Source organism: Anopheles moucheti, chromosome 2 (genome assembly GCF_943734755.1).
Source record: "Anopheles moucheti chromosome 2, idAnoMoucSN_F20_07, whole genome shotgun sequence".
NCBI classification, from domain to species: domain Eukaryota; kingdom Metazoa; phylum Arthropoda; class Insecta; order Diptera; family Culicidae; genus Anopheles; species Anopheles moucheti.
The window spans coordinates 85,335,915-85,346,477 of record NC_069140.1 but is presented as its reverse complement, the minus strand read 5'-3'; the positions used below and the strand labels follow the sequence as shown (position 1 = coordinate 85,346,477).

At 40.0% G+C, this 10,563-nt stretch overlaps 3 protein-coding genes across 4 annotated transcripts in view; 1 reads left to right on the top strand and 2 right to left on the bottom strand.

Moving 5' to 3' along the window:
* Positions 1-336: 336 nt before the first annotated feature.
* On the bottom strand, positions 337-1,380 carry LOC128299629 (CTL-like protein DDB_G0274487). Its single transcript, XM_053035647.1, has 4 exons — positions 1,206-1,380; positions 829-1,125; positions 418-547; positions 337-346 (listed from the first exon to the last, which is right to left on the bottom strand). The coding sequence occupies exons 1-4, from the start codon at positions 1,378-1,380 to the stop codon at positions 337-339; spliced, it is 612 nt and encodes a 203-aa protein (XP_052891607.1).
* Positions 1,381-2,113: 733 nt separating this feature from the next.
* On the top strand, positions 2,114-3,937 carry LOC128296712 (NEDD8-conjugating enzyme UBE2F-like). Its single transcript, XM_053032187.1, has 3 exons — positions 2,114-2,771; positions 2,853-3,014; positions 3,087-3,937. The coding sequence occupies exons 1-3, from the start codon at positions 2,469-2,471 to the stop codon at positions 3,201-3,203; spliced, it is 582 nt and encodes a 193-aa protein (XP_052888147.1). The 5' UTR covers positions 2,114-2,468; the 3' UTR covers positions 3,204-3,937.
* Positions 3,938-6,328: 2,391 nt separating this feature from the next.
* LOC128310263 (dnaJ homolog subfamily B member 6) overlaps positions 6,329-10,563 on the bottom strand; it is a 43,019-nt gene continuing 38,784 nt past the window's right edge. The window contains exons 3-8 of one of the 2 annotated variants that reach the window (XM_053046862.1): positions 8,896-9,173; positions 8,717-8,826; positions 8,257-8,517; positions 7,481-7,693; positions 7,132-7,408; positions 6,329-7,037 (exon numbers count right to left, since the gene is read on the bottom strand). In XM_053046862.1, the coding sequence (XP_052902822.1) occupies positions 6,935-7,037; positions 7,132-7,408; positions 7,481-7,693; positions 8,257-8,517; positions 8,717-8,826; positions 8,896-8,960 (1,029 nt within the window). In that variant the 5' untranslated portion in view covers positions 8,961-9,173 and the 3' untranslated portion in view covers positions 6,329-6,934. The remainder of the gene's footprint in view (positions 7,038-7,131; positions 7,409-7,480; positions 7,694-8,256; positions 8,518-8,716; positions 8,827-8,895; positions 9,174-10,563) is intronic. The other variant, XM_053046863.1, reaches the window with a different exon arrangement.

The following is a 10,563-nucleotide window of genomic DNA, read 5'->3' as shown; positions in this document are numbered from 1 at the left end:
GGTTTTTCGCACTTGACAAGCTGATTTTGTCACTTGACAAATTTGTCAGCATTTTGTCAATTCTCGTGGCCCTGCAGCTATTGATTCCAAATTATCACTTCACACGCTCATTGTCACAACTCGGTCCACCAGCAAGCACTAGACTTTTGGGAGCGTTCTAGATATACTTAACCTTTCTCAATATGGAGGAGCAAAGGCAAAAATGTTACACATCATTAACCATGCCATTAAAGTAGATATAAGTCAAAGCACTTTACGTATTTTCTCTTTCTGCCTATTTGTTAAACTCCTCGTTACGCGTTGCTCGTACATTTTATATTTTAATGCTGAGTAATTTCATCCAATTCTGAAATAGAAAGATAGGTGAAAAATGTTACAAACAACTACAGCAAGTTAAAACAGCTAATGCGGACTTACAATAAAGCCGCACCAAGTAATGATGCTCCTTCAGATAATCTTGTCGGCAGTGAAGAACCGATCGAACCGAGAGCACCAAGAGGGGAATATCGTGAACTGTTCGGCCCCGAAAACCCGCTCAAGAATCCACCTGAAACGAAACCGAAAGGAATGGTTTACCTAACACTTAACACCTTCCAAAATTTATAAACGAATAACTGGTATGATTGAGGTGGCCGTAGCTAGAGCACATCAATAATGAAGATTTCTACTATAACTCTCCAACCGGTAACATTTCTGTTGTGAATACATTAATGTTATTGATGTGAGAAATTTGATGTCACGCAGCTACGCAGCTCTCAGAAACCGGTTCTTTTTTGGGATATGTTTAAGCTGTACGATAATCTTACTGTCTACGTCAGCTTAACATACCTCTTTCTCCTATAGGACCGGCACTTGAATAATAGGGACCGGATTGAGGCGAGTATCCTGGTGGTGGTGCCGGATATTGCGCGGGCTGTGCATATTGGGGCTGCTGTTGGTACGCCGTCTGATAGTAGGGCTGGTACTGCACTTGTTGTGGTGCTGCTGGTTGATACTGGATCTGAGGTTGTTGGGTCACCGGATACTGGATCTGAGGTGGCTGCTGTTCCTGAGGTTGTACATACTGCGTTTGTACCGCAGGTTCATAAACGGTAGGAGTCACCGACTGGCTGTTGGTATTCACATCTAAAAGTTTAAACAAACCTCGCAAAAACTCTTTGCTGACAAAGCAAATTCCGCTTACTGCAATATTCTTCTACACCTACCTTTGTTCTCGTCTACAACGACGAAGTTAAGATTACCATCTGGAGAATATGCGGCTGGCATAATTTCTATTCCGGGACCCGATTTAAGCACTGGAATAGCTTCGGCCATGTGTACAACAGTTAAAACCAAACAAATAACACCGGAAATGCCTTTCGAAAATGTTGAATTCGTCATCGTTTGCGTAGAGACACAGTTGCGAAATACTGTCCGGTCCGTGCACAACCTTACTACAGTAAACGAATGGATCAACTGATCGCGTATGATCTTCGCTTGTGGTAGATGAACATCAATCGGGATGAATCGTGGGTAAATCACTCGTTTTGCAAAAACCGGTTTCATAATGCTGTGTATGTTTACACCCGATTACAACACTTCAACGCATGGCAGTGCTTGAGAAATTACTTGAAGTTATTATTTGAAATAAGTTCTGAAAAAACTTCTTCATGAGTTCATATGAACTCATTATTTTTCTAAAAACATGAATTACATTACAATTACTTAAATAACTCCAAGTTTGCATTGTGCTATATGAAAAACAACAGTTAAATATTGTTTTAAATATTTTGCGCCTATCACTAGCGAGAAGTGAGCTAGTTCTTCTCACACTACTGAGATGAATGTTATACTGTCTCATTTGAACGCAAGGCACAATTTTGCAATCTAGTGTTGTTTTCTTATTGTAAGACGTCCATTTTGTATAATGTTTGATTTTATTGATGAAATCCTACTGTGAAGATACATTTAATGTAACAATAAGCCACATTTCTAGTACACACAGAAACATTGTACTGAGGTGTCGCTTCTCACCAGCGTGAATCGCCATTTTGACGTTTCCGCTCGTTTGACATGTTTTGACAAGCTGACAGCAAAAAAACTGACAAAGTTTGTTACGACGAAGGAAGGAAAACATTCAACCCCCCAAAAGGAAAGGAAACTGAGTGAAAACGTACAACGGAGAGCTGGAAAATATATTATTTTACATAAATTTTAGATTGTATCGTGGTTTTATTTAGAATAGCGCTGAAAACAAGATGCACGATTGAAACAATCGTTCGATGACGTGAGTGGAGAGTGTTTCGCAGCTATCTTCCGCTAATCGTAGGACGAGTGAATTTTGTTTTTATTTGGAGCAACAAAGCATAACTGCAGTAAATCGGTATCACGAATGTGACTCACCACGTTCCACTTGGCACACTGATACTGCTTTAGAAAGGATTCATTTGGAGCTAAGATTTAAAGGCTACGTATTAACAGTATCGGCAATGATCACACTTGCCCGCAAGAAGAAAGAATCGGGCAATGGAGGCAGTGGCGGAAATGGTGGTTCCACAACCGGAAGCAATGGTCCACTGTCCGATGCACCGAAACGGATATCAATCCGCGAATTTCTGCTCGTAAAGGAGGTACAGGAGCTGGAACAGAACTTACCCACCACCTGTAAGGTGACGTTCCACGATCCGAACGTGCTGAGCGAGTTCACGCTAGTCATCAGTCCGAACGAAGGGTTCTGGTGCGGAGGTCGCTTCAAGTTTAGCATTCTCGTGCCGGAAGAGTACAACATGGCGGTAAGTTTGCATGGTGTGAAGCGCGAAAGAGAAAAACAAGTCTAGGTTGAAGTAATGAAATGGAATCTCTTCATATTGTAGCCTCCGAAAGTGAAATGTCTTACCAAGCTATGGCACCCGAACATATCCGTCGATGGTGATATCTGTCTTTCATTGCTTCGACTGAACTCGATCGATGGCCTTGGATGGGCACCGACACGCCGCCTCAAGGACGTCATTTGGGGCCTCAACTCACTCTTCACCGTAAGTACTCTTCCGTCCGGGAATTTTACGTTCTACCTGTGCTCATTCTCATTCCTGTCCTGATTGTTTTAGGACCTGCTAAACTTTGACGATCCGCTCAACATTGAAGCGGCGGAACAGTATTCCAAAGACAAGGAGCGCTTCCAGGCGAAGGTGCGCGAATACGTAGCAGCATACGCGAGAAGATAATAATTCAAGATGTCCACACCCTTCCCATCCCCACCCCCGAGAGACTGTGACCCTCCCGCTCCTGCCTCCGGACTGGCCCTCGGGACGGGGTGAGAGCAAACAGAAGAAAAAGGGCATAAAAGAGAGACATGCAAATAGTCGGAATATTGAAATATGGGGGAGAAATTCCAATTTCTGCAATAATAGAATGACACCCCACAGGGAAATAGATATGCACAGCACATCAATATACATTTAACCACAAGAGCATATTATTGATCACTTATCAAAGAACGTTCACTAAACGTAGCAGCTTCAAACCTAATCAGTTTACCAATTGTTAAAATACGAAAATATCTAAGCAATAATGCAGACAAACACACTCAAATTGCTCAACATAAGCCAGCACATCTCTTACGTATAGAAATATTAGCAAAGCTTCTTCGTGTGTTAACAGAAGAGTTTTATATTGTCATTTATCCATTTAAAAAACCCACCATTCAACCAAGAACGTTAACTCCATGCGACTTGGACAAAAGATTTCCCGCCCGTTATACTCTTTCTTCCTTTTTTATGTCTCTTTTTCTCTTTGCCCCGACTCTCTCTCTCTCTCTCCCTGTCCCAACAAAAATAGGGCACCAATTCAGAATTGTAATTATAATAAAATACCGGTAATACTGATAATCGAATTTTCGCATGTAAGTTTAGCAATGTCTAGTAAATAAAAAAAAGTTAAAAAACGCTGTGACTCTGAGAAAAAGAAACAATCACGAGCCTTTTTTGGTGAGAGTAAGAAGAGAAATTATGACAGTATGATAAAAGAAACACAAGTTGATTACAGAAGCAAACGTTTAAATGCTTTTTTTTTGTTTGGTTTGTTACTCAACGTGCACTCAACAAACTCGCAAAAGTCAGAATTTTGTTATATTTTCAATATGTTTCATATCAGTTTTGTTTTTTAAATGATTTTTTTACACTTTGCGCTGTTCACTCTCTCTATGCAATGGGTTTTCTTTTGTGTGATATTTTGCTTCCTATCCTGTGTATGTATCGGGTATTTTGATTATAAGTTAACTGTTTCATTCTATCGCTTCGTTTCTTTTTCATTGATTTTAAATTATGATTTACTTTCTTTATTATTGTTTGCTAGTGTCTGTGTTTTCATGATAATTTTACTCTTGCTATTATTGATGTTGCAGATGCTGCGGCAGCGGGAAACGAATGGGAGTCGAAACATGTACAACATGCTTCCTTTGGTGATAAAACCCACGATTAATCACCCAATTAAACATTTCCTTGGAACAGGTGTGATAAAATCTCCGTACGATTGGGTGTGAATGTGAGATCCCCCGGTTGGGAACTACATTCAAATATATATATTTATAGCGATATCTTCATAAACACTAACGTTGTTTCTTCCTATAGCACGCGCTTTCTCAGAACTCTTGTCATTCACTGCCAAAGCTCAGCCAGGATTGCTTAACATTTATACCCATTTCGATTTTGTCTGACTGTTCGCTCCTGCCTTTTTAAAACAGAATTACTCTTTAAAAACCAATAAAAAAAAGAGATGACAATTCAAAGACAAATCTAAAGAGCCTATTTTCAAAGTTTCATGTTCAAATTTTACCAACTCTACATCTGTTAGTGCATACCCCGACCAATAGATGGCGCATTGAAATTATTTTGCTGTGGAGACTGCAACAACACCTGCAGCGAGTGGTTTTAATGTCAAACAATTCAAAAGTATGTAAAAGGAAAAAGTGATATTATACTCCTTAACTATCCTCAAACGTATTTATTTCCCATCTAAATGTACGGGATATTCAAAAGGTCTCAATCACATTGTTGGCTGAAATTACTGTTTGTAAGACAGCCTCAAATTTCACACCCCATTTTTCAAGTCGTAAGTGCTAATATTCACGAAACAAGCACCAAAATAAAGGTTAATCTGGGCTGAATGAACTTCCTTTTCTATATTTTCAATTCAGTATAAACGTGGCCGTGTACTGCGCGTGGGTAAAGTAAAAGCAAACGACCCCTTCCCCAACGACGCGGTTAACGACTGTTATTGTTTAGCCTTACAAAATAAGCGAAATTCTAATCCGAATAGCCTACAAACGAAATATTACAAAACGATATTAATAAATGAACATATTATACAGTACATCCGGGCGCGTAGGTTTTTGTTGCTGCTTTCTCTCACTCTCTCTCTCTCTCTCTATCGACTCAAAGACCGGCAGGATAAAAGTCGACTTCTTTAGCATGGTTGGCGCCCATTTCTAACGCGAGGATATTAATTCGTTTTAGATATTGAGAAATTAAAACAATTTAACCCCAGCTCTGTTTCTTCTCGTGCGTAATAGCGGTTCGCGCATATGAGTGGGTGTAGTATTTGTGTGTATATGTGACGTTGTAAAACCGTTAATTCGCTTTAGCATATGGTTTGAACGACAACAAGTATTACAAAGAAAAGATTGTTCTATGAAAGAGAACAAACAGTGGAGCTTTAAACCAGAACAATATTTTTAGGAAGATCCAAACAACTCTGTAACATCGCTTCAATTCAAAGACAAAGTTAAAATAACCTTACCACGCTGCTTGTTAATAAAGTTTAACTGAACAAAAAATTTCGTGTAACTATTACATGTGGTTTCATTTGTTGATTTTAATTCTGCTCAGTTGCAATTAAGCGCTAAGGTTTATGTGACTTTTCCTGTTTTCTACTATTTTTGTTATCTTATTTTTTATGCCTGTGTGGATATTAATGGTTTGCAATGATTGAAATACGATCATTCAAGTATACCGCATACAAATTATCAATAATTTCTACTCGTAATGTGATGTGATCGTATTGTTGCAAGCAACCTTTTACCTTTTTTCAACGATTTCTTTTTTTCGTTTTTTGTTGTTGTAGACCATTGTTGTATTTTTGTTGAAGTGTTCTATTTTTTTTTTTTTGTTTTCGATTTTAGTTGTAGAACAGGAAAGAGGAACTAAGAAAAGAAAATACAAAAAAAAAACAAGAAGGAGTTGTTGGAGAAAGAAGGAGTTGTTTTCCAGAATGTCCTTCGCAGTTCATTCGCTTTACATTTTCAACCTTTGCAACAATTTCTTTTACTATTTCATATATGTTGCATCGTTTGCAATTCGCTATTTTTGTTGTAGTAGAACAGTAAAATGGGAACCAAGAAAAGAAAATAAAATAATTCGTAATATTGTTTTACAAAATTTCCTTTGCAGTTCATTAGGTTTGCATTTTTTTTTTTTAAACAAAAGGTATTATTGAAGTAGAAAGAACTGAATTTCCTTAAATATTATTTCCCATTTTGTTTGCGATACACACACTTGTGTCTAATACCAGTCCACATGCTGCAACATGAATCTACTATCTGAGCAAATTCCAAACTTCTTCCGCTTCCTGCTAACCTCTTTCTCTCATTTACAAAGTGCCCGCAAAAAAACCCGCAATGAAACTGCTGCTCAACGCGCCCACATGCAACACACACGCACGCGCACACTAATATTATATATCCGCAATGATCTACATATTATTAATTATAATTATTATGTGTATCACTAATCCTACGGTAGCTATGAGAAAATAATTGTTTGTTAGCCATCCATTTAGGTTGAATTCCGGTTTCTGCCTGCCTTTACTACATTTCTTCTTCCTTCTTCCATTCCGGTTCACCCTCACATTTCTTGCTCTCTCGCCCTCGCTGGATATCGGCTAATTATTTCTCAGTGAATTAATGGTTGTATGGTATAGCTTGAGCGACCCCATTCACAGTCTTTGATTTTAGTACATCGTTCTCGTAGGACATAATGGTTTCCGTACCATTCTCGTACACCCTGCAAAACATGTGCAAAAAACGGGGAAAACAGTTCGCAAACGATTAAAAAAGGATCAATCATGGAAAAAGGACAGCACTGGAATATTGCTTACTTTTTCGTCATCAGCTTCTTGCCATTGACGAAGGTGGTCGAGGTGGAGGTACGCTTGACGGGGCCACCACTGTAGCTGTACTGGGATACGGAACTCATGCCCCGCGGTGCCATGTGCCCGTTGTTGAAGAAATCATCCATCAGACCGAAGCTCATCATCGGATTCATGAACGGTGATGAGATGATGTTTTGCGGGTGCGAGTGTCGTTGATGGTGGTGATGGTGTCCGTTGGTGGCGCCATTCGCCCGGCGCGCATGCTGATGCGCAGGTTGACTTACTGGTAAGCGAAAGAGGATAAGTTAATAGTGAAAGGGCAAAAACAAAACACTAACAAATTTATAATACACACTTCTAAACAACTCATCGAATGGTGATCCACCGAAGAACTCTCGGAACACATCCTCCGGATCGCGGAATGTGAACGGGAAGCCGAAGAACTCGAAGTCATCCATGCCACTGCTGCCATTGTGTCGTCGATGTCGCGTGCTCTGATGATACCGATCGGATCCATTGTTTATCAGACCATCCTTGCCGTACTGATCGTAGATGCGTCGTTTCTTTTCTGTTTGGGTTGAATAGGGAAGATACAATTGTACAAACATTGTAATATAACATTCATTACCAAGACATTTGATTAGAGAGCATGCCCAAAGTATCCGCGAGTTAATGTGTTTATAACCAGAAAACATGGATGGGCCATAGCATCCGCAGATCGATGTTAACAAAGTTTTAAACAACCAGCCTACTGCGATGAAGGCATTCCCTTTGCAATTCTCTTGCAATTTAATCGGTATAAAACAGTTAGTATGACAGTCAAGATTAGTCAATTTGGGTCTCTTAAACGCAGACAAAAAAAAACAAATACTGACACATGAAAGCACATACAATTACCCTTGAAATGTCTTAAAAAAAGGGTACGATAAAAAGGACCATTTTGCAATCGGCACATGACCGCGCACACATACTCCAAATGTAAACACACGCAGTAAAAGCAGCCGACATTGTCACGTTCTTTTCGTTTTTTAGTAGTTAAATCGCATTGGGAGTGAAGAACCGGTAGTGGTATTTGTTTTGCATGCGGAAGCAAAAAAAAAACGCTTATAATATGTACAACTACAACTCTACCAAAGAAGCGGAAAAACGGCGTCGTCTCAAAAAATCCTTTAAACGAAAACGTACGACTGCTGCTACTGTTCTCCCGGCCACCGGTCGACCCGTACCGGCTTCCCCCGGACCCATAGCGATGGTGATGATAATGGTCATAGCCTCCGTTGCGACTGTAGTCGCGGTTGGTAAAGGCACTGTAGCTGCCGGCAGTGCCACCGGTGCCGCTGCCGGTCGCACTCTTTCGCGTGCCCCGGTTGTCGTAGATGTGTCGTTTGTATGCTAATGTGACAAAAAAAATCATAACCTCATGAAAACCAGGTACACCGCCACAACCGCTCAATCCACACATATAAATATCGATTGTTCCATTTCCTCAAGCACTCTCCGCCAACAGTCCTCCCATCGCCGTTTCTACCATTCTGCGCGTACCGTAAAAATTAATTCAAAAAGAAAAGCTGTACGACGATTTCAAACTTACCATCGGACAGTACTTCGTACGCTTCCGAAATTTCCTTAAACCGTCTGTTGGATTCTTCTGGATTGTCCGGATTTTTGTCTGGATGCCATCGAAGGGCCAATTTTTTGTACCTAAAATATTAACCACGGGTTCAATCAATGTATCCAACGCATCTCTTATAAATTATGATTCACACTTACGCCTTTTTTATTTCAGCCTCCGATGCTGTTCTGGATACTTCCAATACTTTGTAATAGTCCACCATTTTGTTACGGGTTGCAATTAGTTCCTATCGGTCAACTACGCACACGCACGTTGCTCTGTTGCAGTAGCTAGTAGGTTTGGGAGTTCTTCTCAATGATTGCCAGCACTCAACTAGCTCCTACTTCACACTTGGACTTAACGATGATGATGCATCTCTTCCTGATGACGCTCAACGACTGGATTTGGAGAGCTGAGCCGAATTATCCGCTTGAATCTGGTGAAAGAATTGAAAAATAACAGGAAAAAATGGGTTACTAGATCGCATTAGCTACAAGTGTGTCAGATGACACATCAGGGATCAGGGTAGGTACATCTGATTATCTTTGACACATCCGAGTTTGACACAACGTTTGGTGTTACGCAATTAAGACCAGGTAAATATTTGAATCAATTTGTATGAGGATCATCTTCAAAAGTTGGACAATGCGTGGTTTGTTCTAATATACATTTTTAATCAATTATACACCTATAATAATGAAAAAAAAACACTGCTTTAAGCTGCGGCTGACACTCCACTCAACATAACATTAAACAGAAAATTTTATTTAGACAAAACAAATCTTTTTCTCCGGAAGACGAAAGTACACAATCAGAAACACTTTGTCGATTGCGAAACTAACGGCCAAATCTTAATTTTAATGACACAACAAAATGTAATGAATGAGCCACAGATCCAACCGGTGTGAGTCACGCTCCTGAAACGTCACACACGCAAAATCCGACCATATGGTTGCGCGCGGTAGTAGAGAGGTTAGTGACACTTTTTCTTCACAGTTCGAATAAAACAGTATTATACGCTTTGCAGCATCCACCCACCCACACCGACACGCACGTAAACTTAACGCACTACACCCCAAATACAGACGTCCTTCTTCCGCGAAGTTGCGGCATCGTACCCAAACCTGTCGAAACCTGACCCCTGCGCGCGTGGTTTTGTCCATGACAAACGTTAGCATTATTCATAATCCACTTTTGGAGTTCCAGTATTATTGCCTACCGATACCGTCAAAGACCTTCGCAGAGAGATCAGCGTTTAGATCGAACCATGATGGGGCGCACTGCTGGGCTGAAGAAGCTACCACGTAACTGTATTTATTTGAAAAATTGCGCGCATCATCACATCTGATGACCTTTAAATATTGGAGAACCGGTAATGAAACAAGTTCAGTGTCCTCTTCTGTTAAAGACACGTGTTTCAATCAATTGCTCTATCCGCGTCGCTTCAAATCAGATCTGGACATCTCATCAAGAGAGAAGGATGTAACATCTTCTGACGAGACACATTGTAGAGTACGGCCTACTCCGAAGAGTTTTTGGTATCGAGAGGTGTTTCGATAGCGACTGGTGCTTATGTATTATTTCTCGTTTTATTTAAACCTAACTAATAATTCTAACTGTGAATCCTTACATATGTTTCCGTTTAAGGTGCCGACGCTGACACCTAGATGGCGCAACTATATTCAATACTATTTCGAATCCTGAACACACATAATCATGCAGTAAATTGCATTTTGGAAAGTGTGTTGAGGTAATCTAATTCAGATTCGTGAATTTGAATGAATGAATCGGAATTAATACTCCAAAGATTCATGAAACATTCAAGA